Source organism: Odocoileus virginianus, chromosome 18 (genome assembly GCF_023699985.2).
Source record: "Odocoileus virginianus isolate 20LAN1187 ecotype Illinois chromosome 18, Ovbor_1.2, whole genome shotgun sequence".
Taxonomy (NCBI): domain Eukaryota; kingdom Metazoa; phylum Chordata; class Mammalia; order Artiodactyla; family Cervidae; genus Odocoileus; species Odocoileus virginianus.
In genome coordinates this window covers 47,691,326-47,718,321 of record NC_069691.1, presented here as the reverse complement: position 1 = coordinate 47,718,321, position 26,996 = coordinate 47,691,326, and the positions used below count along the sequence as shown (strand labels likewise).

At 45.2% G+C, this 26,996-nt stretch overlaps 1 protein-coding gene and 1 non-coding gene across 2 annotated transcripts; both read left to right on the top strand.

The window, feature by feature from the left end:
- Positions 1–4,194: 4,194 nt before the first annotated feature.
- On the top strand, positions 4,195–4,344 carry LOC139039572 (small nucleolar RNA SNORA62/SNORA6 family). Its single transcript, XR_011492911.1, has one exon. It is a non-coding gene; the product is annotated as a small nucleolar RNA SNORA62/SNORA6 family (small nucleolar RNA).
- Positions 4,345–6,368: 2,024 nt separating this feature from the next.
- Positions 6,369–7,051, top strand: DEFB136 (defensin beta 136). Its single transcript, XM_020877193.1, has 2 exons — positions 6,369–6,423; positions 6,879–7,051. Exons 1-2 carry the CDS (start codon positions 6,369–6,371, stop codon positions 7,049–7,051), a joined length of 228 nt encoding a protein of 75 aa, XP_020732852.1.
- The last annotated feature ends 19,945 nt before the right edge of the window (positions 7,052–26,996 follow it).

Genomic DNA, 26,996 nt, shown 5'->3' with positions numbered 1-26,996 from the left:
TTGAGTCTATCAGAGGCTGAGGTCTGGTTTCTTGCACTAAAATACATAGCCTGCCTGTACCTTGGAGGAGAAGTTTGGGTGGGAATTGTCAAAGAAACCATTCTCATTCACTTATCCCCATTTGGAGAGCTGAGTTGAAGTACCTGAGCTTGGACCACATATACAGAGTCTTCTGCAAGCTTTTTCAGCCAAACATACTCCCATTTCCATGGCTCTCACAAACCTCAAGCTCTGGCATGGCACAAACCTCATGCAACTATGCTGGCATCTTTATTTCTGCGCCTTACTTTTTTTTAACCGCTTGTTCTTGTTCAGTCATTCAGTCGTGTCCCACTCTTTACAACCCCATGGATAGTAGCCCACCAGGCTCCTCTATCCATGGGATTCTCCAGGCAAGAATACCGACGTGGGTTGCCATGCCTGCTCCAGGGGCTCTTCCCCACGCTGGGATGGAACCCGCGTCTCCCGCATTGGCAGGCGTGTTCTTTACCACTGAGCCACCAGGGAAGCCCTTTTAGCGCTTACCTGTCTTGAAAATCTTCTCCTGTTTCTGGATAGCTTGACTACTCTGTGATGCGTAGTTCTAATAAAAAGCCAACCTCTGTAGCAGGCAGTAAAAGCAAAGAATAATTGAGAAGAATAATTGGTTAAGAACGTAGACATTGCTCTCTGCCCCGTCTCCGCAGGCTTCATCGTTTTTGGGCCTTGCGGCCAGAAGAGAAAAAAAAACAAAACAAAAAAGGAAAAAATATTTTTAAAAGCCTGAAAATTCTTTAAAATCCACAACGCGGGGGGGGGGGGGCGGGGAGCGGGGGCGTGCCGGGAGCATCCTCCTCGGAGAATCCACGAGGACGTCACTATGGCACGCTTCCCACCTGATCCGCACACCTGGGTCCACGTGCCTCCGCTGGCCGTCCTCACCCGCAGCAGCACGTGCCTGAGCACTAGGCGTCTGCGCACCACGTGTACACCCGTCAGGAATCTGCCCACACGTGTCCCACAGCAGGCATGCACACACCACGTGTCCATACATCACGCGTCCACCCACCTGGCATCTGAGCTGTCCCCCACAAGGGGAGGGAGTGGGCTGCAAGTCACTAGTGGGGCATGGTGTCAGGAAGCATTTAACAAAAGGCTTCCTGTGTGCTGTTTTGGATCTGTCAGGAACCCTTTGGCCCTTATTAATTCCTGAATATTCAGGAATTAAGAGGAGAGGCACGCCTTTCCTGGGGCTGAGGAATCCAGGCATTTCTCATTATGGTGATGAGTACCCTCTTCCTTTTTATGAGCCATACGGTAAAAGGTGATTGCAACTCTCCCTTTGATAGGGATCATCTTATGTTTTGTAAGTCTGGAATTTTAATCTTTATCTTTGCTGAGAATAACCACCTTGTAAGACAGTATATATGCCCACGCCATGTTGATTAAAACACCTTTGCTCCATCATAGCTTTGATCCCCGTGTCTTTCTTTCTTTCTTTCCTTCTTTCTTTCTATTCCTTCTCTCTTTCTCTCTCTATTTCTGGCTAATTCCTTGGAGCGCGGAGGCCCGCTGAGCTCACTTTCTCGCCCGGGCTTCTAAGCCCCTCTCGAGAAGGCACACGGTGCTTTCACCCACTCAAGAGGGCGCCGGGTGCCTCTGTGCAGCAGCGCGAGCCCTAAGAATAGGACTCTATTGGCTTTCCGCGTAAGCCAGGGGATATCAGCCTCTTTCTCTCTCTTACTCTCCGGCCCACCAGGTTCCGGTCCATTAAAGGACCAACAGCATGGGACCATCTCTGGTTCTGGAGAACATTTGTTTCCTTGATCTGAGTGGTGGTTACACAGTGTTTGCTGTATATTCAGTCACTAAGTCTGTGATGTGTTTTTCTTTATGTGTATTAAATTTCATCTTTTATCAGTATTTTATGTTAAAAGATTAAGAATAAGAGCCAGCCAGAGGACAGAGGATTTTTAGGATGGTGTGAGGTTTCTGTATGATACTACAAGAGGGATGAAATGTTACACATTTGTCAAAGGTGACAACATAAATCCCACAGGTGAACCTTAGCATAAAGTACACATTTTGAGTGATAATATACGTCACCGTGGCGGGGGGGGGGGGGGGGGGGGGGCGTCATCATTTGAAACAAACATACCACTCTGGTAGGGGTAGTTGACAGCAGGAAGCTGTCTGAACTTTCCACTCAATTTAGCTATGAACCTAAAACTGTTCTAAAAAAAGATGGAGTCTGTAGATTTACAGACATATAGGACAGATTGTGATTGCCAAGAGAGAGGGAAGAGATGCATTGGGAGTTTGGGATTAGCAGATGCAAACTATTACCTATAGGATGGATAATAAACAAGGTCCTACTGTATAGAATGTATAGAATATACATACTATGTATAGAATAAACATAGTATAGAATATATACTGTATAGAATGTTCATTACAATATCCTGTAGTAAACAATAATGGAAAAGAAAAGTATAATTTTAAAAGCTTAATAATTTTTAAAGTGTAGTTATAATAATGTAATAATAACAAAATTTAAAAATAAAAACCATGGGAGAAAATAAATTTGCCCATGCAGAAAAATAAACAGTGAAGTCACTGCATTCAGGAACTGTGTGATTAGTAAAATGAGACAGGTGAAAAGGAAGCATAATTCAGTTTGACTGGGTAATTCATTAAGGTTCAGTAGGATGTGCAGTGGACATTTTCTTCTCAAAGGTAAAGACAATAGTAAGGTGAGCAGGAGAATTCTAGAAAACTAAGATAAAGGAAGAAAGCACCAATACAGCAAAACTAAATGGAAGAGAATGAAGCCGTTTCTGTTTCCCTGGCAGCTTTGTTCAACAAGACTTCAAGCAGAAGGTGGGAACACTTAACTCACTTAGGAGAAACTCCTTCCCCAAGGCTGGAATGGTGATTTAATAGGACATCTGTGGATGGAAAGGAAAGGAAATGGTCTGTCCTGAACATATGCTGATCCCCAGACACATGTTAGATCTGTTTTTTTTTTTTCCAGAACTGTGTGTAGGAGGGACTCAGAAGTATTTAGAAAATGTTAGGTTCATACTTCCTATCTTCCCTAAAGCACAATTGAACAATTTAAAATATATGAAGGACAGAGTTCTGAACTGAGTATCAAGACAGCTGAATATTTGATGCCAGCACAGCCCCCAGCTTGCTTCCTTCCTTTGTGCAAGTCCATTCACAAATCTGAGCCTTGTTTTCCCCATCTCTGAAAGAATGAGGTGTCTATGCTTTGTCTATGTCTAAGCTATGGTCTACACTATGTCTATGATAGCAGATGGTTAGCATATGGCCTGGGCTCTATGGGCCAGAATCACAAGCCCACTGAAGGGTCTCTTGGGAGCCTTTCCTGGGATCTTGCAAGGGAATCCTCAGCCCTGAACTAGCACTGACCTCGGTACTTCTAGTCCACTAGCCCACCATCTCTCTCCCATCCCCATTCCAACCTACAGCCACGTTCTCAACCATACCCATTGTTATAAACCAGAATAAAACTTTCCCAGTGATGTCTTGCATTCACTAAGAATTCTCTTGGAGAGGGCCCACAGAAGAGAAAGAAACACAGCTATAGTGGCAGAATTTAATAAAGAATAGGGGAGAGGAGAAGAAGGAAAGAGCACAATGCATTTTGTAAGCTTTAGCTCATTTCATCCTCAAAAAAAAAAAACCTCTTACAGTGTACTTTTAGAGAAAAGGAAGACTATCTGAAAAAAAAAAAAAAAAAAACACTGATTCAAAAAGACATATGCACCGCAGTGTTGACAGCAGCACTCTAGAGGCAACCTAAGTGTCCCTCAGCAGAACACGCCCGTGTGCTCAGTGGTGTCCGACTCTTTACGACCCACCTGGACTGTAGCCAGGTGGAGCCAGGCTCCTCTCTCCATGGAATTTTTCCAGGCAGGAACACTACAGTGAATTGCCATTTCCTACTCCAGGGGATCTTCCCAACCCAGAGATTGAACCTGTGTCTCCTGCATCTCCTGCATTGCAGGCAAATTCTTTCCTGCTGAGCCACCAGCAAAGCCCCATCAACAAAAAAAGTTATGGTATGAATAAATATAAATATATACACATGCAATGAAATACTATTCAGCCATTAAAAAATAAAATTTTGCTATTTACAGCAACATGGACTTGGAGGGTATTACACTAACTGAAATAAGACAGAGAAAGACTGCACATTGTTAGAGCTTGGAGTTGAGGCTTCTGGCCGAGGGACTCACAAGTGTAGGTAGCGTGCTACACGAGGCGCAAGTGTTTCGCTAACACCACAAGGGTCTCTGACCCAATGAGTGGGGTTGGATAGTAATACTTGCTACAAAACTATGATTTTAAGGAATGAGAGCTTATTTAAGGAGAGATTAAAACATTTAAAAAAATAGCTTTTATTCTCTTCAATATTCCTAACTCTTCAGGCAGTACTTGACTTTTCTGTTTTCTCAGCTGATGCATCCTGCTCTGAGATCCTAAAATGGGAGTGCACCCAGCGGGTCTGATGTGGTGGATGCTCGCCCGGGAAGTTCTGCGCATGCGTGGCACCATCTCCTGAGACCACCCATGGGAGGTCATGCCGGATCTCTACTTCTACAGAGTTCCTGAAGAGATTGGAAAAGAAGAGCAGGCAGCGCGCTGAGAAGGCTGTGACCAAGGAGGAGTTTCAGGGAGAATGGACTGCTGCAGCTCCAGAGCTCACTGCTCCTCAGCCCGAGGTGGCAGACTGGTCCGGAGGTGTGCGGGTGCCTTCCGCGCCTATTCAGCAGTTCCCCATGGAAGACTGGGGTGCTCAGCCTTCCGCTGAAGACTGGTCTGCAGCTCCCACCGCTCAGGCCACTGAATGGGTAGGAACCACCATGGAGTGGTCGTAAGTTCTTCAACACACTTCCACCAAAATGGAAAATAAACTGTTTCTTAAAAAAAGAGAGAGAGAAAGACAAATATGGTATGATATCACTTATATGTGGAATCTTTATAAAAAGATACAACACACTAATGAATATAACAAAATAAAGCAGATTCACAGATAGAATATATATAGTGGTTACCAGTGGGGAGAGGGAAGAGCAGAGGGGCAATACAGCGGCAGGGAATTAAAAGGTATAAACAGGTATAAAATCAGATACAAGACTATGTTGTACAACACAGCAAATCTAGCCAATTTTTTTCCAATATTTTATAATAATAACTAGAAATGGACCTTTAAAATTTGTGAATCACTATATTGTATGCCTGTAACTTTCATAATATTGTACGACAACTCTACCTCAATTTTTTTTTATCTTACAAATAAAAAAGAGGGAAAGAAAGAAAGAGAAAAAGAAAAAACAAAGAAAAGAGGAAGCTGAAACTCAGAGATGCTAAATAATTCATCCAAAGGCCTGTACAGCAAAACAGAGTGTAACCAATAAAACTATGCTCTGTTGCCACTTTACAGACTCCGAATTCTGCAGTCTTGGATCATTCGGGTACAAGCCTGGCTCGGGGGCAAGAATAAAGCCTAAGTGCGTGTCTTCTTCTGTCCCACCATCCCTCCAGGGAGGCAGACCTAATGACCCTTCCCGGGAACCGGGTCCGTCTAGCTCCAGGGAAGCGTTGTTCTGCTCACCTCCTGACAGAGGGCAACCAACCCTGAACCAGCTCTTCCTGGTCTCAGGGGCCAGGAGAGAATTCTAACTCACCCACTCTGAAAACAAACCTTCCCCAGAACTGGTTCCCAAAGTGCAGCTGACTTTCTACATCAGCCATCTAGAAAACAAAGTTGCTCACTGAACTGTTCTGGGGGGTGAGGTTCCCTGCAGCACAGGCCTCCAGTAGGCAAATAAGCTTTCCCTTCTTCACTGTGTCTGAACACCTACCTAACTCTTGGTCAGGCCAACAGTTGACACCCTGAGATTCTTTGCTTCTTGGAACACTGTAAATTCTTGCTGACATCCTTTCTGGCCTTCAATTAAGCCTGTGTTTTATCACATCACCTCTCTGGGCTTCTGTGTTTTCAGTGGGACTGCAAAGAATGGGAGGAACAAGCAGACATTTCCCTGCCATTTTCCCATCAGTGTCCATTTGAAGTGACACAGGAGTAGTGCCCAGCCCTGAGCATGATGATGCCTGGTCTCTCCCTTTCTTCTACCTTGACTGAGTCCTTTCCTCTCCCGTGATTTGTAAAAGAGGAAGTCGCACAGAATGGCCCAGGGATTCCTTTTCCTGTAATCCTGAAAAAGCCTGTCTCCCCTGGATATCCCTCCAGATAGAATGAGGCCAGTGTCCAGCCCCACCCAGCCTTGCCCAGCGCTATAAAGGAGCCTCCCAGATAGCCACCCGCAGGAAGCTGTAGTTCTGTGTCCTCACCAACTATGAGACTCCGTCTCTCTGGGTTACTCTTCCTCCTGGTGATCTCATTGCCTTCAGGTAAGTAATGATGGGTATGGGTCATGAAAACTGAGGGTCTTCCGAGGACTGAGGCACTTGAAAAGCCCTGTTGGTGTAAGCCCAGCAGGGAGACCACGGTATCAGTCAGCTGAGGTGCTAGAGGCAAGAGGTGGGTGAGTGTTATTCAGCCCCCGCCCTGATCATCTGTTGCTGCCTCCTGAAAGTCTGCCACAGCTTAAGAGAAGGGAGCCCTTTTCACCACATGCATAGATCACTCTCCAGCTATTTACAGTCCTGTGTCCCTCAGCTTCCTCTGATGAGCGCTGGACTCAGTGGCCTCGCCAAAATGTAACAGCAGATGAGAGGACGGAGTGTAGAAGGAAAACGCCAAACTGAGAAGCCGTTCACCACCAAAGAGAGGACAGCCCTGAGATTTCCCCCAGGCTCTTGAAGACTGATTTCTCCTTTGTGCGCATGTGTTTTTTCTCCTTCAGGGAGCAGTTTGTTTAACAACAATGGCGCAACAGTCCGCACGTGCACCAAACTCGGTGGCGACTGTAGCTTCGGCTGTAAGCTGGGGTGGAAGTGGGTCGCCTTCTGTCACAACGTGTTGTCCTGCTGCGTGCAACTGAAGTTTCATAAACCCCCTCAGACCAAGTTACCATGACCCTTACCTCATGTGTGCAATTAAAAGGGTACACAAATGGCTAAAAGGATGAGATCTCCAATTTGTGTGTAAGCATGGTTAACCGGGCTCTGGGTAACAAAAGGGGGCCAGATTCTAACCAATTTACTGGCAAAATTCCAGGCATGCTTTCTTAAAGGGGCACTGTGGTAATATGCATTCCTACTCTCTTTTCTGCCCTCCAATCTCCAATAAGTAATTCCTACATCTAATTCAAAATCAGTTGATTAATACATGACTACAGGCCCAAGTATAAGACATCCAATGAGGCTAATAATGGGCTTCCCAGGTGGCACAGTGGTAAAAAAAATTTGCCTGCCAATTGCAAAAACCTGGGTCAAGAAGATCTCCTGTGGTAGGAAATAGCAACCCACTCCAGTATTCTTGCCTGGAAAACTCACATGGACAGAAGAGCAACTGAGCATATACACACAAGCCTAATAACAATAGCTGACCACATGCCAGTCCCATTTTTAAGTGGTTTCAGTCCATTCAGTCACTCAGTCATGTCCAACTCTTTGTGACCCCATGGACTGCAGCACACCAGGCTTCCCTGTCTATCACCAACTCCTGGCACTTACTCAAACTCATGTCCATTGCATTGGTGATCCCATCCAACCATCTCATCCTCAGTCATCCCCTTCTCCTCCTGCCTTGAATCTTTCCCAGCATCAAGGTCTTTTCCAATGAATCAGTTCTTCGCATCAGGTGGCCAAAGTATTGGAGTTTCAGCTTCAGCATCCATCCTTCCAATAAATATTCAGGACTGATTTCCTTTAGGATGGACTGGTTGGATCTCCTTGCAGGCCAAGGGACTCTCAAGAGTCTTCTCCAACACCACAGTTCAAGAGCATCAATTCTTTGGTGCTCAGCTTTCTTTATAGTCCAACTCTCACATCCATACGTGACTACTGGAAAAATCGTAGCCTTGACTGGATGGACCTTGGTCAGCAAAGTAATGTCTCTGCTTTTTAATATGCTGTCTAGGTTGGTCATAACTTTTCTTCAAAGGAGCAAGCCTCTTTTAATTTTATGACTGCAGTCACCATCTGCAGTGATTTTGAAGCCCAAAAAAATAAAGTCTCTCACTGTTTCCATTGTTTCCCCATCTATTTTCCATGAAGCAATGGGACCAGATGCCAAGATCTTAGTTTTCTGAATATTGAGTTTTAAGCCAACTTTTTCACTCTCCTCTTTCACTTTCATCAAGAGGCTTTTTAGTTCTTCTTTGCTTTCTGCCATAGGGTGATATCACCTGGGTATCTGAGGTTATTGATATTTCTCCCAGCAATATTGATTCCAGCTTATGCTTCATCCAGCCCAGCATTTCACATGATGTACTCTGCATATAAGTTAAATAAGCAGGGTGACAATATACAACTTTGACATACTCCTTTCCCTATTTGGAACCAGTCTGTTGGTCCATGTCTAGTTCTAACTGTTGCTTCCTGACCTACATACAGATTTCTCAGGAGGCAGGTCAGGTGGTCAGGTATTCCCATCTCTTGAAGAATTTTCCACAGTTTGTTATGATCCACACAAAGGTTTTGGCATAGTCAATAAAGCAGAAGTAGATGTTTTTCTGGAACTCTCTAGCTTTCTTGATGATGCAGCAGATGTTGGCAATTTGATCTCTGGTTCCTCTGCCTTTTCTAAAACCAGCTTGAACATCTGGAAGTTCACGGTTCACATACCGTTGAAGCCTGGCTTGGAGAATTTTGAGCATTACTTTACTAGTATGTGAGATGAATTCAATAGTGCGATAGTTTGAGCATTCTTTAGCATTGACTTTCTTTGGGATTGGAATGAAAACTGACCTTTTCCAGTCCTGTGGCCACTGCTGAGTTTTCCAGATTTGCTGTCATATTGAGTGCAGCACTTTCACAGCATCATCTTTCAGGATTTGAAATAGCTCAACTGGGATTCCATCACCTCCACTAGTTTTGTTCATAGTGATGCTTCCTAAGGCCCACTTGACTTTGCATTCCAGAATGTCTTGACTCTAGGTGACTGATCACATCATCATGCTCTAGGTGAGTGATCACACCATCGTGATTATCTGGGTGGTGAAGATATTTTTTGTACAGTCCTTCTGTGTATTCTTGCCACCTCTTCTTAATATCTTCTGCTTCTGTTAGGTCCATACCATTTCTGTCCTTTATTGAAGAGATCTCTAGTCTTTCCCATTCTCTTGTTTTCCTCTATTTCTTTGCATTGATCACTGTGGAAGCCTTTTTTTTTTTATCTCTCCTTGCTATTCTTTGGAACTCTGCATTTAAATGGGTATATCTTTCCTTTTCTTCTTTGCCTTTAGCTTCTCTTCTTTTCTCAGCTATTTGTAAAGCCTCCTCAGACAACCATTTTGCCTTTTTGCATTTCTTTTCCTTGGGGATGGTCTTGATCACTGCCTCCTGTACAATGTCACAAACCTTCATCCAAAGTTCTTCAGGTACTCTATCAGATCCAATCCCTTGAATCTATTTGTAACTTCCACTGTATAATCGTAAGGGATTTGATGATGTAGGTCATACCTGAATGGTCTAGTGGTTTTCCCTACTTTCTTCAATTTAAGTCTGAATTTGGTAATAAGGAGTTCATGATCTTAGCCACAATCAACTCCTGGTCTGTTTTTGCTGACTGTATAGAGCTTCTCCATCTTTGGCTGCAAAGAATATAATCAGTCTGATTTAGATGTTGACCATCTGGTGATGTCCATGTGTAGAGTCTTCTCTTGTGTTGTGGAAGAGGGTGTTTGCTATGACCAGTGTGTTCTGTTGGCAAAATTCTGTTAGCTTTTGTCCCGCTTCGTTTTGTACTCCATAGTCAAATTTGCCTGTTCCTCCAGGTACCTCTTGACTTCCTACTTTTGCATTCCAGTCCCCTATAATGAGAAGGACATCTTTTCAGGGTGTTAGTTCTAGAAGGTCTTGTAGGTCTTCATGGAACCGTTCAACTTCAGTATCTTCAGCATTACAGGTCAGAGCATTGACTTGGATTACTGTGATATGGAATGGTTTGCCTCGGAAATGAAGAGAGATCATTCTGTCATTTTTGAGATTGCATCCAAGTACTGCATTTCAGACTCTTTTGTTGACCATGATGGCTACTCCATTTCTTCTAAGGGATTCCTGCCCACAGTAGTAGATATAATGATCATCTGAGTTAAATTCACCCATTCCAGTCCATCTTAGTTCACTGATTCCTAAAATGTTGACGTTCACTCTTGCCATCTCCTGTTTGGCCACTTCCAATTTGCCTTGATTCATGGACCTAACATTCCAGGCTCCTATGCAATATTGACCTTTACGGCATCGACTTCACTTCTATCACCAGTCACATCCACAACTGGGCATCATTTTTGCTTGCTCCATCTCTTCATTCTTTCTGGAGTTATTCTCCGCTCTTCTGCAGTAGCATATTGGGCACATACCAACCTGGGGAGTTCATCTTCGGTGTCCTATCTTTTTGCCTTCTCATACTGTTCATGGGGTTCTCAAGGCAAGAATACTGAAGTGGTTTGCCATTCCCTTCTCCAGTGGACCACATTTTGTCAGAACTCTCCACCATGACCTGTCCATCTTTGGTGGCCCTACATGGCTCATGGTTTCATTAAGTTCGACAAGGCTGTGGTCCATGTTTTAAGTGGTTTACATATATTCAATCACTTAATCCTCACACACACACAAAATCTATTATTTCTCCCATTTTGCAGATAAAGAAACTTTTCCAAGGTCACACAACTGGTAAGTTAGTTAGCACTGGATTTGAACCCAAACAGTCTTGACCCAGTGTCAAGAGGTATGCCACTTCTCAGTTATGAAGTAAAGGAATATAACTGCATGCATCTTTTCATTGAAGTACAGTTGATTGACAATGTTGTCTTAGTTTCAGGTATACAGCAACATGATTCAGTTATGTGTGTGTGTGCATGTGCATGTGTGTGTGCATGTGCGTGTGCGTGTGCATGTGTGTACATGTGTTGCACATGTGTGCGTGTGCATGTGTGTGTACACATGTGTGTGCGTGCATGCGCATGTGTGTGCGTGTGTGTGCACACGTGTGTGCGCGCGAGCATGTGTGTGCATGCGTGTGTGTGCATCTGTGTGTGTGCGTGCGTGTGTGTGTGCATGTGTGTGTGTGCGTGTGTGTGAATAGGTGTGTGCTCAGTCACTAAATCATGTTCAACTCTTTGCGACCCCATGGACTGTAACCCGCCAGGCTCTTCTGTCCATGGGATTTCCCAGGCAAGAATACTGGAGTGGGTTGCCACTTCCTTCTCCAGGGGATCTTCCCAACTCAAGGATTGAACCCATGCATTGTGTCTCCTGTATTGGTAAGCAGGTTCTTTACCACTGCGCCACCTGGAAAGTCCATTACACATATATATATATACACACACATGTATATATATATACATGTATATATACATGTATATATACACATATATATATATATACACACAGACACAATTTTTTAATATTCTTTTCCATTATATATTATTATAAAATATTGAATAGAGTTCCCTGTGTTATGCCCTTGTTGTTTATCTATTGTATATATAGTAGTGTGTGTTTGTTAATCCCAAACTCCTAATTTATCCCTCTGTCCCTTTCCCCATTGGCAACCACAAGTTTGTTTTCTGTGTCTGTGAATCTGTTTCTGTTTTTTAAATAAGCTCCTTTGTATCATTTTTTTAGATTCCACATATGAGTGATATCATAAGATAATTGTCTCTCTCTGTCTGACTTACTTCACTTACATGATAATCTCTAGGTCCATCTATGTTGTTGCTAATGGAATTATTTCATTGTTTTTTACGGCTAAGTAATATACAATTTTACATAGACATATATATACATATATATATATACATATATATATGTATATATATCTCACATCTCCTTTATCTATTCATCTGTCGATAGACCGATAGACACTCACTTGCTTCCTTGTCTTGGCTATTGTAAATACAGCTGCAATGAACATCGGGTAATGTGTGTATATTTTCGAATAAGAGTTTTCGTCTTTCCTGGATATATGCCCAGAAGTGGGGCTGCTGGATCATATGGTAGCTCTACTTTTAGTTTTTTAAGGAACAACCATGCTATTCTCCACAGTGGCTGCACCAATTTACATTCCCACTAACACTACAGACAGGTTCTTTTTTTCACACACCATCTCCAGTGCTTATTATTCATAGACTTTTTGATGATAACTATTCTGATTGATGTGAGGTAATACCTCATATACTTTTGATTTGCATTTCTCTAGTAATTTCTAGCTGGATGTATTGATTGGAGATTATAGTCAAATGAGGAATCAAGGATCCAACTAGATCCAATAGCAAGTCCCTCAAAACTTCCTATGACTTCAGGCTATAATGTCTCTGGCTGTTAAGTTGTATCTTTGATGCTAGTCAGTAACTTTCATGATTCAAGACCAGTGTGGCCTTAAGATTTCATATCCCAAACATTGCTGCTTTCACCATTGCAGTGGAAGCAATGGCCCATCCATACCCACACAAAACTTCTAGCTCTCTATGGGGGGTGCTAGCCCAGCAGCCCTTCCTCACCTCCCCTCCAGCACCCCTGACCAGGGGCAGACATCACAGGTCTTCATCAGGACCCCTGTCATCCAGAGGAGTGGGTAAAGAAGATGTGGTACATATATTCAATGGAATATTACCCAGGCATTAAAAAGATGAAGTAATGCCATTTACAGCAACATGGATGGACTTAGAGACTCTCATACTGAGTGAGCTAAGTCAGACAGAGAAGGAAAAATATTGTATGACAACTCTTACGTGTGGAATCTAAAAAGAAATTGAAAGGTTGCTGCTACAAACCATGAACAATGCTGTGATTCTTGGCCTCCAGAGGAGAAGAATTCGATCCAGGGCCAGCGATGAGTCTTGATCACTTAGAGCTTTTTGTGTAATAAAGTTTTATTAAAGTATAAAAGAGATAGAGAAAGTTTCTGACATAGGCATGAGAAGGGGACAGAAAGAGTACCCCCTTGCTAGTTTTTAGCAAGGAGTTATATGCCTATCAGCAAGCTGCTAATCAGAGAGGAAACACCTCAAAACTAAGAGAGCTGCACCAGGCTTCTCACCCACAACATGCATCTTGAGATAGCATTGGCCCAAGGTGAGTCATTCCAGGCCATAAAACAATTGTCATGAATCTTGAAGAAGGACAAATACATAGTTCATTAACATAGCTTCAGGAAGACATTTCCATAAGAAAAATGCATCAGTTAGCTCAAGGTTTGAGATAAAGTTAAATTCAAGTGGAACTCGGTGTCACCATGACAACACAGCATTAGAAGAGAAAAAAGAAATAAAAATGTCTGCCACTTGCAGTTTTATTTCCTCCTGCCGCTTGGGGACCTCTGACCTCCCTACAGAGGCTATTAACACTCTCAAAATGATACAAATGAACTTACTTAGAAAACAGAAAGAGACTCACAGACTTAGAGAAGGAACTTGAGGTTGGGTGGGGGTTGGGGGGATTGTCGGGGGGAGGATTGGGGAAAGGCATACTCAAGAGAGTTTGGGATGGACATGTACACACTGCCATATTTAAAATGAATAACCAACAAGGTCCTGTTGTAAACCACATGGACCTCTGCTCAATGCCATGTGGCAGCCTGGATGGGAGGGGAGTTTGGGGGAGAATGGGTACATGTATATGTAGAGCTGAGTCACTCTGCTATCCACCTGAAACTATCACAATACTGTTAATCAGCTATACCCCAAGAATTTTAAATAAATAAAGACCCTTGTCACCATCTGCTTAGGAAAATAAAACCCAGCAGCTGAATTTCAGACTTTCCCTTCTCCAAGGATAGGTCTGAAGGAAACATATCTGCTCAGACTCTTTCCTGCCTCTGATCCTTAACATTTCAGGAAAAAAAAAAAAAAAGCCGGAAGTCATCCCTGGTGCACAGGGTATTGTATTTTAGCTTGCCCACTGCATTATGTCTAGAGAGGTTCCAGGTATTGGGCTATTGTACTTGCTCTCGTAAGCCCACCCACTAACCAAAAGAAAGGGAGAAGAGGTGTGAAGCTCACAAATGCCTATAAATGCAGTGAAATTAACATAAAAGCTGAAAATAAGACAGACAACTAGGTGAAGGAAAAAAGCAAACATTCTTTCACCAAATTTCAAAAGGGTCCACAGGAACCCATCCCCACCCCAAAAAGACTAAAAATCCCTACCCTTCTCTTGTGGTTCCTAAGGCCATCATTCCACCTGCCTGAGGCGGGGAACAGGTCTCCCTTGACAAAAGAAGACATCAAAGAAGACGTGACCTTGTCTTTGATTTTCTCCCCTGCAGCTTAGATAAGACTGAATGTTCAGATCATTCTTGCTGAAAACTGCATGTGAAATGAGCAAATTGCCACACACACAAAGGCCATTATGGATTCACCAGGGGCTCCATGGGTGTAACTTAGAGGTGGCGGCCACCCACTCAGGGAAACCAAAGCATCCAGTCCTGGCTCCCCGTCCCAGAGCAGTCATGGAGAGGGTCCCAGATTCTCCACTCTGTCTCTGCCTGTCTCTGTCTCTCTCTCCTAAGTAAAGTAGAATCTGGGAGAGTACAAGAAGGTAATGTACATCCTGGGTTCTGCCCGCCTGGGGTCACCTAAGGCCAGGTCTGGCCCTGGAGCGGCTCTTCTGAAAGATGCTAGTCATGCTAGGTCTGTTCCTGCCAATGGTGAACAACGGCATGAGGACTGCCTCCCCCACCTTCAATCGGGGCCTGCAGGACCCCTGGGGCAGGACCTGGTAAGAGTCCGAAGAAAACCACTGAAGCTTAAGGGCTCATGATGTTCCCTGGACTGCTGGCCGCCCGGCTCAGGTCAGGGGCTCAGACGCCATCAGGACTCATTAATGGGAGCAGGGCTGTGTACTCACTCAGAATGGGCCTCAGTATCAGACAATGTGGATTTCAATTCAGGCCCTTCCAGAACCATGTCTTCGCTTGGTGACCTTGACCAAGTCATTTAACCTCTGTCAGCCTCCATGCTCTGTTCCCTGGGAAGGGAGTACCAAGGAGAGAAGGAGGAGGAGGGGAAGAGGATAGAGGGGAGGGGGAGGGGAGAAGAAGAAAAGGGGGAAGAGAAGAGAAGGGAATGATCAGAGAAGTTAGTCTCCACAGGATGGTTGGGAACGTGAGTAAGATAAAGTGATTAGCACGGAGCCCGACACACAGTAACACTGGGCAATTACTAACTCATAGGTAAGCCTCCAATGTCTGCATTTGTGCTTCGTCACTCAGTCTTGTCCAACTCGTTTTGGACCCCATGGACTACAGCCCACCAGGCTCATCTATCTGTCCATGGGATTTCCCAGGCAAGAATACTGGAGTGGATTGCCATTTCCTTCTCCAGGAGATCTTCCTGACCCAGGGACTGAACCCACATGTCCTGCTTGCCATGTGGATTCTTTACCATTTACTAGGGAGCCCAAGTACTCAATATAAACCAGTTATATTTTTTTTCAGACTGGTACTTGCTGCTGGTGGTCCTATTGGAGCTGGCCTGCTGCCCCCTGATTTTTGTCAAGTTCTCTCCTCACTGTGATGGGGCAAACATCCAGGGCAGCAGCTCCCATAAACCCCTACAATCTAGGTGCATTAACACAATGACCTATTCCTAAAGGTACCCACTGCTGGAGAGGATAGCGCTGAGGTCCAGCTCCTGGGAAGATGCTCCCCCAGCTGGTAAATCCCCCCACCCCAAGCATGGCCACACCCCATCCTCACCACTTCCTACTAGGAAACCATGTGGTTCGCAAGAAAAGCCCTGGCCTAGGAGCCCAGAAGCTCCCTCTGGTCAGGGAGCTGAGATCCCACATGTCTCTCAATCAAAAAAACCGAGCCATAAAACAGAGACAATATTGTGACAAATTCAATAAAGATTTTAAAAATTAAAAAAATTATTTTTCCATGTAAAAAAAAACTTTAAAAAAATCAGGCAGCGGGCAGGATTTGGCCCACAGGGCTGGGCTTGCCAACCTCTGCTCCAGGGGATGTTTCAGCCCCTTGGCTAGCTGTGGAGGCCACAGGAAGTGTCGAAGCCACAGAGCTTGGACCAGGGTATGTGCCCCCAAGGGGCTTATAATCTACACATGTTCATGACAGATGAGTCAGTACACCAATGGAACCATGTCTTGGTATCCATCGGTATCACCACTATTCTTTCATTTGTTCCTTGGATATCAGTTCCACACCCACTGCATGCCAGGCACTGCACTAGCCTGTGGGGGACATGGAGACAGAGCCCCAGCACTGCCCCAGGGACCCCTGCTCCCACTACCGGCTATGTGAGCAAGGCTTCTGGGACTTTGACCCCAGGGCTATGTCAGGGAGCACATGGATGAGAAGGCGGAGGACAAGAGCAAGAAGAAGTGGGGTCCCCCACGTCCCCCCAGACTTCTTTATCCATCACTGTGACCTTGGCCCACTTACTAAACTCCAAACCTCAGCTTCTCCTCTTAAAAAAATCAGTATTTTTTTTTGCAGTGGATGTCAGAACTCCATTTTGCAATGGAGTCAGAACTATTCAGCAAAGAAAAACGTAATACTGTACTACTAAAGCATAAACAAATGCTTCGTGTGCCCTGAAAATGTCGATTTGGGATTAAAAAATGTTTGATGTCAAACAAAAAGAGAAAATAATATTTGCTTCAAGTGATTGTTATAAAGCTTAAGTGAGATATTTGCAAGGCCTCACATATATTAGATGCTTAATAAATCATACTTGTATTGATTCAAAAAAGTCTTCCTTATAAACACTATTTCTGACCATTCTATGCAGTTCTGAGTTATGCTTATTCCTTCCAAGGCAAAAACAAAGCATTCAAAATGCAAAAAACTCATTCGTGTCTTCATTTGTTTTTTGTATTCATTTATTCATCTAACAAAAATATAATTCATGGCTACTATGGGAATAGGCACAAAAAAAAAAAAAAAAAACCATTGTGTTCACCATCTTCATTGAATTTATAGGCGGGAGCTTCCCTGGTGGCTCAGAGGTTAAGGCGTCTGCCTGCGTTTGCCCACAATGTGGGAGACCTGGGTTCGATCCCTGGGTTGGGAAGATCCCCTGGAGAAGGAAACGGCCACCCACTCCAGTATTCTTGCCTGGAGAATCCCATGGACGGAGGAGCCTGGTGGGCTACAGTCCACAGGGTCACAAAGAGTCAGACACGACTGAGCGACTTCACTTACTCACTCAGAAATGATAAACCAAAAGTAAATGAATTCGAAAAGCAAACAAATCAATGATCATAAAATAGTAGCTTTCCATATCTTTCTAAATGCTTTTTGTGCTCACTCACTCAGTCCTGTCTGACTCTTTGCAACCCCCTTGGACTGTAGCCCACCAGGCTCCTCTGTCCATGGGGTTTTTCAGGCAAGAATACTGGAATGTGTTGTACCAATGTTTATTGGGTTACCACTTTTAAATGCTGCATTAATCATTAGGGTCTATAGGAAAAATCACAGTAAAATTGTCTTTATAAAAACCGATTCCCCTAAACAATTTTTTTCTTTTTTCCCCTATACATTTTAATGGAGCTTATATGACTTCACCAATTCCCATAAAAGTGAAGTGGAAAATTATGATAGCCTTGTATTAATAAAATACGTTTTGGTGAAATTATCTACTCAGTTATAAAAAAATCACACAAATGGTAATTGCTTTGAAAGAAGGTGTAGGGGCACTTCAGTTTATACATGTGTGTATGTACATATATATATAAGTGTGCATGTGTACTACACAATCTATGTAACCACACCCAGATCAATATGTAGAATATTTCCACCACACCCAGAAAACTCTCTCTTGCCCTTCTATACCAATAACCACACCAGAGGGAACCCGCTAATCTAAATTCCATTACCATCAGTTCGTTTTGCTTCTGACTGAATTTTGTGGAAATGGGCTCATACTGCATGCAACCTTACATGTTTGACTTCTTTCATCCAACACTGTGTTTATAAAGTTCATCCATTATGTTGCCTGTCATGGTAGTTCATTCTTTTCTATTACTGTGTACGTACCACGATGTATTTATATACCGATTTCTTAGTGAACGCTGAGTTTCCAAACTGGGTGTACCAATTTAACTCCCAACAGCAATGTGTGAGAGTCCAGGTTGCCTCCTATCTTCACAAACACTTAACAATGTCTTTTACATTCTCACCATTCTGGTGTTTGTCTACTGTCTTGCTATTTTAACTTGCATTCCTCTAATAAAGATAAAACTGAGCATCTTTTCATGGGCTCATTGGCCATCTGGAGAGCCTCAGTTATGAAACACCTGTTCAAACCTTTGCCCAATCTTATTGGGCTGTTTGTCATTTCTTTACTGATTTGGAGGACTTCTAATACATTTGAGTTGACAAATACATTTATGGTAATGAATTGATCTTTGCTTTAAAACTGAGCTCTACAGTGCTCACGCCACAGCTGAGCCATGAGCCCATCACTAAGTTAAAGACGGAGGAGCCCAGACAAGAGCTTGGGTTTCCTAAAACTGCATTACACTGTGTCTCCTATTCCCTAACGTATTATAACATGTACCCAGGGGAAGATGAAAGGGAAGGTAGGGGGAGAATGAGTGCCACAAAAATGCTGTTAATCTTCTCATTTTTAAAACAATGAACAGCTGAGTTGTTACCATGGACTAGGTTCTGGAAGACGTATGTAACTCGCTTAACATGTCTTGTTATGATTCAGTTCAGTCACTCAGTCGTGTCTGACTCTTTGCGACCCCATGAATTGAAGCATGCCAGACGTCCCTGTCCATCACCAAATCCCAGAGTTTACTCAAACTCATGTCCATCAAGTCAGTGATGACACCCAGCCATCTCATCCTCTGTCATCCCCTTCTCCTCCTGCCCCCAATCCCTCCCAGCATCAGGGTCTTTTCCAATGAGTCAACTCTTCGCATGAGGTAGCCAAAGTACTGGAGTTTCAGCTTCAGCATCAATCCTTCCAATGAACACCCAGGATGATCTCCTTTAGGATCTCCTTGCAGTCCAAGGGACTCTCAAGAGTCTTCTCCAACACCACAGCTCAAAAGCATCAATTTTTCAGCACTCAGCTTTCTTCACAGTCCAACTCTCACATCCATATATGACCACTAGAAAAACCATAGCCTTGACTAGATGGACCTTTGTTGGCAAAGTAATGTCTCTGCTTTTTAATATGCTATCTAGGTTGGTCATAACTTTCCTTCCAAGGAGTAAGTGTCTTTTAATTTCATTGCTGTGATCACCATCTACAGTGATTTTGGAGCCCAAAAAAATAAAATCTGACACTGTTTCCACTGTCTCCCCATCTGTTTCCCATCAAGTGATGGGACTGAATGCCATGATCTTAGTTTTCTGAATGTTAAGCTTTAAGCCAACTTTTTCACTCTCCTCTTTCACTTTCATCAAGAGGCTTTTTAGTTCCTCTTCATTTTCAGCCATAAGGGTGGTGTCATCTGCATATCTAAGGTTATTGATATTTCTCCCTGCAATCTTGATTCCAGCTTGTGCTTCTTCCAGCCTAGCATTTCTCATGATGTACTCTGCATATAAGTTAAATAAGCAGGGTGACAATAGACAGCCTTGACGTACTCCTTTTCCTATTTGGAACCAGTCTGTTGGTCCATGTCCAGTTCTAACTGTTGCTTCCTGACCTGCATATAGGTTTCTCAAGAGGCAGGTCAGGTGGTCTGGTATTCCCATCTCCTTCAGAATTTTCCATAGTTTATTGTGATCCACACAGTCAAAGGCTTTGGCATAGTCAATAAGCAGAAATAGATGTTTTTCTGGAACTCTCTTGCTTTTTTGATGATCCAGCAGATGTTGGCAATTTGACCTCTGGTTCCTCTGCCTTTTCTAAAACCAGCTTGAACATCTGGAAGTTCACAGTTCACGTATTGCTGAAGCCTGGCTTGGAGAATTTTGAGCATTACTTTACTAGCGTGTGAGATGAGTGCAATTGTGCAGCAATTTGAGCATTCTTTGGCATAGCCTTGCTTTGGGATTGGAATGAAAACTGACCTTTTCGAGTCTTGTGGCCACTGCTGGGTTTCCCAAATTTGCTGGCATATTGAGTGCAGCACTTTCACAGCATCATCTTTCAGGATTTGAAATAGCTCAACTGGAATTCCATCACCTCCACTAGCTTTGTTCATAGTGATGCTTTCTAAGGCCCATTTGATTTCACATTCCAGGATGTCTGGCTCTAGGTGAGTGATCACACCATCGTGATTATCTGGGTTGTGAAGATCTTTTTTGTACAGTTCTTCTGTGTATTCTTGCCACCTCTTCTTAATATCTTCTGCTTCTGTTAGGTCCATACCATTTCTGTCCTTTAGCGAACCCATCTTTGCATGAAATGTTCTCTTGGTATCTCTAATTTTCTTGAAGAGATCTCTAGTCTTTCCCATTCTCTTGTTTTCCTCTATTTCTTTGCATTGATTGCTGAGGAAAGCTTTCCTATCTCTCCTTGGTATTCTTTGGAACTCTGCATTTAAATGGGAACATCTTTCCTTTTCTCCTTTGCTTTTCACTTCTCTTCTTTTTCAGTTATTTGTAAGGCCTCCTCAGACAACCATTTTGCCTTTTTGCATTTCTTTTCCCTGGTGGCTCAGACGGTAAAGCGTCTGCCTACAGTGCTGGAGACCCGGGTTCGATCCCTGGGTCGGGAAGATCTCCTGGAGAAGGGAATGGCAACCCACTCCAGTATTCTTGACACCCCCCCAAAAAAAGGGGGGGGGGCTCAAAAGGGGCTCGTTATGATTACATAAATGAATAATCTGGACCTGTCATATAGACCAGGTGTAGATCAGAAGATTAAAGGAAACCAAGCCATACCAAGGCGAAAGCCGTTTTCCTATACGGAACAGTTCCTCCTGCTGCGTGTACCAGATGCGTGGCCAGCCAGCTCTTGTGTTTTTCCGCTGCTTGTTTTGGGAGGAGCTGCAGACGGAGCACCCCTTGGGGAGCAATACTCTTCCCTGCCACCAGGTGGCAGGCTCTACCTGCTTTCTTCCTGCAGCCTTCACAAGACTCCGAGCCCTCCGGGCGCACGCCCTGACCGCTGCCCAGCACCTTCTCCAATGGCCTGCTTAATAACCAGCCGCTTCCTTTCCTTTGAGGTCTTCATGATCAGAGCGACGATCAAAAGCAAAGTCGATGACTAAAAGCAGAGCTTCCTCTGGGCTGTGATTTCTCCGCAATATTGTCCGCTTTTTACGGACTCTGTTTACAGAATATGACAGTTTACAGAAATAAGGGCACAGACAGGTTAAAGCCGTGGTCCCAGCCACACAGCGAGAGTCAGGCCCTTCCATGAAAACTGAAGCCAAGGACCACAACAATTAGAGTCCCAATCACGGGTTGGGGGAGGGAGCGAAGTGGGACCGGGCTGTAGCAAAGGGGTCACTCCTGCACTGCTGGGTCTGACCCCAGCACGGGCCAAGGAGGCAGCCCGCTCACCTGGAAACACCACCCCCGTCTGGGTCTGGAAAGGCCCTTAGATATCATCACCACAAGTGAGGAAACAGAGGCCCAGAGAGGGGAAGGAACTTGCTCAAGACCACAGCCATTAGTGAGACCAGAACCCAGAAACGGCCTCAGGTCTTCTGAGAGGCAGCTCTGTGCTCCGTGCTCCACACCACGTGTATTTAGGGAGGGAGCCAGTCAAAATGATGGATCAAACCACCCTTTAAATGTTTAAAATCTTTTTAACCTTGCCTGTTTGGGAAATTGGATATGTGCCAACTTGTGTAGGACTCAAAAGACATTGAATCAAAATTAAATGCAATCCGATGGTGGTCCAAAAGGGACTCGAATCTCTGAAAAGCCCCCTAAGAGCCTTCGTTCACGCAGACGCAGGTGAGAGGTGACCGGCCCCGCAGGAAGGCAAGCACCACGCTCCCGGCGAGCAGCCAGAGCCTGTCCTCACCACCAGAGGGCGCAGCCTGCCTGCGTTTCTCACTCCGGCGGACAGCGAGGATGTCCGTGCTTCTCGCATCCTGGGGGTCTTGGCAGCGCCCAGACGACCTCTCTCGCCACTTTTCCACTTGTAGGAGGAAACTTTCAACAACTTTTGGAAAAGCAGGACAGAAAACTGGATGCGTGTGAACTTGGATATAAACCTCACATCACACAATAGGAACCAGAGGAATTAAATAGTCCATTGTTTGGTTCTGGGGATTTGGCGGGGAACAGAAAGAGGAAGGAGAATTTATTCCAGTTTTGTGAAGGAAATCAACTTCTGAATGTTTAAGAACATGGAAATCATTAGCAAATATAAATTGATAAGATGTTTCAATTGGAGATGAAGTTTGTTAGTTGTATAGTAAAACATGTATGTATATATATAACATATATATAAACATATATATAACATATATAAACATATATTAAATATATGAAACATATATTAAAACATATATAAAACATGCAGTCCCTTGGACTGCGAGGAGATCCAATCAGTCCATCCTAGAGGAGATCAGTCCTGGGTGTTCAATGGAAGGTCTGATGTTGAAGCTGAAACTCCAGTACTTTGGCCACCTCATGTGAAGAGTTGACTCATTGGAAAAGACCCTGATGCTGGGAAGGATTGGGGGCAGGAGGAGAAGGGGACGACAGAGGATGAGATGGCTGGATGGCATCACCGACTCGATGGACATGGGTTTGGGTAGACTCTGAGAGTTGGTGATGGACAGGGAGGCCTGGCGTGCTGCGGCTCACAGGGTCGCAAAGAGTCGGACACGACTGAGTGACTGAACTGAACTGAACTGAAAACATATATAAAAGGAAAGAAACTAATTTGGAGAAAAAAAGAAGGGCAGAGCAAATGTAATGGAGAGTCCATGATGAGAATAGCCCTGAAGTGTTACGGTCTTGGATGAGGCTGCCCAAAAAGTGATATTAAGAAAAACTCTCAACTTCAGTTACTCACATCTGTAAAAGGGAAAATAATAGTCACTGAAGAGGCTCATGTGGTCGGCACCATGTCATGGTATGAGTCAATAGATGTGGAATCTATTCACTGATAATTATATCAATGGGACAGGCCAGGTCTGCAGCCAGATTCTGTTTGACAAGAGGTGAGAAGAGACATGTTCCAAGGCACATATGTGTTTTCTTATATACTATTTCCAATTTTAATAAGACCTTTGAAGTTCTCTGAATATTTATTTTTCATATCCATTTTTATATTTCAGTATACTTCTTCCTTTTCTTTTACTAACAAATATATTGTTCAACTAGTTTATAACAGTGAGAATGCATTTTGAATCTCTAGGAAATATTTCAAAAGAATGATGCTCTGATTTTTGAAGGTGTGATTCAAAATAATGATGAAGCTTTAACTTGAGAACGGTCACCATCTGCTGACTGGGTGTTACTTAAAGAATGTATCAGCTGCAACTAGTCAAGAGCAGCTGAAAAAGGTGAAGACAGCTTCAGAGTCTCACCTTTGAGTACCACCCTGCCACCTAAAGCCTTGCCCTCCCACCATTTACCAGCCACATCTTAGCAGGACACCTGGCACTGGGGTGCCCGCAACACTGCCCCCTCCAGTGCCCCCAGCTCAGGTAGGTAACAGGGATGGGGTCCCCCTCTTGCTACACTCTATGTACTAACACAGAGTTGCCAGCTCTGGATCTGGGCGGCCCACGGGGGGTGCATAACAGGATTCTGGAACCCCAGCCTGCCCAGTGTCCTGACAAGGCTATGTTGGCCCAAGTCCGGGCCTAAGGCCATCAACTTGATGTCTTCGCCCATATAGGCTGCTCTAACAAGATACCGCCTACCAGGTGGCTTACAAATAGCAGAAGTTCACTGCTCATAGTTCTAGAGCCTGGAAGTTCAAGATCAAAGTGCCTCGCCGCCTGCAGACTGGGTGTCTGAGAACTCACTTTCTAACTTACATCTGGTGCCTTCTTTTTTGAACACTTATTTTTATTTATTTTATGTATGTATTTGGCTGCACCAAGTCTTATTAAATAGTTGAGGCATGTGGGATCTCCTTCCCTGCCCCAGGGATTGAACCCCAGACGCCTGCATTGGGAGCACAGAGCCTCAGCCCCTGGACCACCAGGTCCCAGCTGTGTCCTCACATGCTAGAGGGGCTAAGGAGCTCTCTGGGGTCTCTCTTTTAAGGCCACTAATCCCCAGGGGGCTCCATCCTCATGACTGTCTCCCAAAGGCTGCTCGTTCTAACACCATCTCCTCTGGGGGTTGGGGTGTCAGCAGGTGAATTTGGGAGACACAGAATTCAGACCACAGCACAGGGGATGAGGCTCTGGGTTTCAGCCTGTTTCTTGCTGTCTTTCAAGTTCTCTCTATTTCTGACTCCTTAACTGAGTACATTCAAGTCATATCCCACACCTGAGAAGAGCACATTTTCCTCTGTCTTGCCAAGAACCCAGAGATGGGCCTTCGGTCCAGCCCCATTGACCCAGCACTGGACTCCATTTCCCTCATTTCCTGCTAATCGGGAACGGTGGCCGACACAGTGAGTCTTCCTCTGAGGCTCTTTGCTTCCACTTTCCAAGGCTCTGCCCACTCTCGTTCACCTCCCGTCCAGAGCTGATCTCTAGCCTCACTGTCCCCAAGAGACTCATCCTTCCCTGTGCCCGGGGCCCTGGGCTTAGATGATCCCTCCCCTGGTCTGGACTTTTTGATGCTTGGGTGGTTGGATCCTATGCCCATGGGTGCCCTTGCCTGAGTGGGCCCACACACACCCCTGTCATCCCTGTTTCTTTGCCCTGCAACATTCTCTGTTGTTTCCTTTGGGCAGAAGGAGGTAACTTTCAGCACAATCCCTCCAGGATACCCCTCCCCCCTTGGAAAGCTGGATTGGTCCACCGCCACCACCCACCCCCACCTTGGCAGTTTGGAATATTCTTTAGGTTCTTTCCTTTTGCTGTAGAATGGCACACAGTCAAAGGAGTGTGTGCATCCAATCATGATTGAAGCATTCCCAGTATCAGCTAGACAAACTTTGCAGAGACCTACAAATGCCCCTATCCCTGACATTTCCACCAAACTCTCACTTTCTCTTCCAGGTTTGCTGACAATGCACAGGGCCTCCCCACCAGCCTCTGCCCTCCAAGGGCCCCCACTCCCACCCACCACCGCCTCCCCCCTAACCCCCGGTGGGCACTCCCTAGATAAGATTCAAGCTTTCCAACCTACGGCGCCAGTGTGGGGAAGGCAGACAGAGCGCCGGCCCTGTGGCCCCTCCGCCTGCTGCCCCCAGCCCTTCCCTTCCCTGGCACCATAACATATGACTTCATGGCAGGCCCAGCTCCTATCAGCTCTGGCCTCCCTGGGACTGGAGCGGGGAGGGGCCAGGAGGCAGCGGACAGCCTGAGCCATGGTTACTTTGGCGCGGCCTGGGGCTCTGTGGACTGTCAGCCACAGCCTTCAAATCAGAGCCGCCCTGGCCGTGAGAGCACGTGGCCACATCTCCCAGCCCAGCCTCCACCTCCTCTGAGCTGCACTTGGGGACAAGGGCAGCTGCGACCAGCACCACCACTTAGCAAGGCTCAGAAGAGCAGAGGGAATCTCCCTTTATCCCTTGAAATAAAAGTCCATTCCTGGTCCTGGGTCCCCACCCGCCAGACCATTTATTTCCACATTAAAAAAAAAAAAAAAAATGCTCTCAGAACACTCTATCTCTTCTCCCTGACCTTCCCTTCTCATTTCCAAACCTCTTCTTGACCAGACTCTGAACCTCAGCTCCACACTAAAGCTTCATTCCTGTTCCTGGCTCATTCTTTTGCATTTGGTTTTCCCACCGTCTGATATTAACCCTAGATCCTTTACAGACTTCTGCCTCGGACCCAAGCATGTGACTTTTCCTGGTCCAGACAGGCTCCAGTTGGACTGGCTCAAGCTGTGTGTGGCCCTCACATCAGAGCTCAGGGCCTGGTGCCGTGCCTGTGACTGTGGTCAGGATATCAACATGCAGTAAACAGGCAAGTGAAAATGTCTGAGGTTTGTGGGGTCTTGATCTGATTGGAGAACAAAAGGCTCAGACTGTTTCTAAGGCAAGAGCCAGTAGCTTCATCAACTAGTGCTGGAAAATATTAGGCTGAAGTCTCCAGGCAAGAATACTGGAGTGGGTAGCCTTTCTCTTCTCCAGGGGATCTTCCTGACCCAGAAATCGAACCCGAGTCTCCTGCTTTGCAGGCAGATTCTTCACCATCTCAGCCACCAGGGTGCATACACTGCCCCCCATAAACCCACCTTGCAGACTGATTACCCAGTAAGTCCACCCTCAGTGTTTCATTTCCCGTTTATAACCATCACATCTGGAGGCTCGTGTTGGGGGCTGCGTGGGACATAAATGTGACTTGCTCTGTCTTCCCCTCTCTAAGGACGCCCACAGGGGCCTGGGTGGCAGTGGGGTGGGAGCGAACCACACAAAAGCCCCCACCTCCTCCACTCACTGAGGGGCACTGCTGTGTGGAGCTGGCTCGCTAAGCCCCTTCGGACACAACCCGTGGTTGGGCCCATCTTCTTCAAGTCCAGAGACTGGTCTCTCTCTTTCCCGGCTGTGTAGCCTGAGGGGGTCATTTAACCTTTGTAACCTTCAGTTTCTCCTCTTCTGTAGCAGATTAAGGAGGTCTCCTCTTCCTCCCAGGGGGGAGGACCAGAGGACGTCTGTAGGGCAGGCCACCCTCACGCTCCGCAGAGCCTGACAACATCTCCAGGCTTCCAGCCTTCATCCCCAGCCCCGGACGGGGGAATATTGGGCGAGTGTGTTCCTCTGGCCTCAGGTCCATCACAGCTGGTCCCCTGTTTGCCTGTCTCTATGCCTTCACTCGGAGAAGGCAATGGCACCCCACTCCAGTACTCTTGCCTGGAAAATCCCATGGATGGAGGAGCCTGGTGGGCT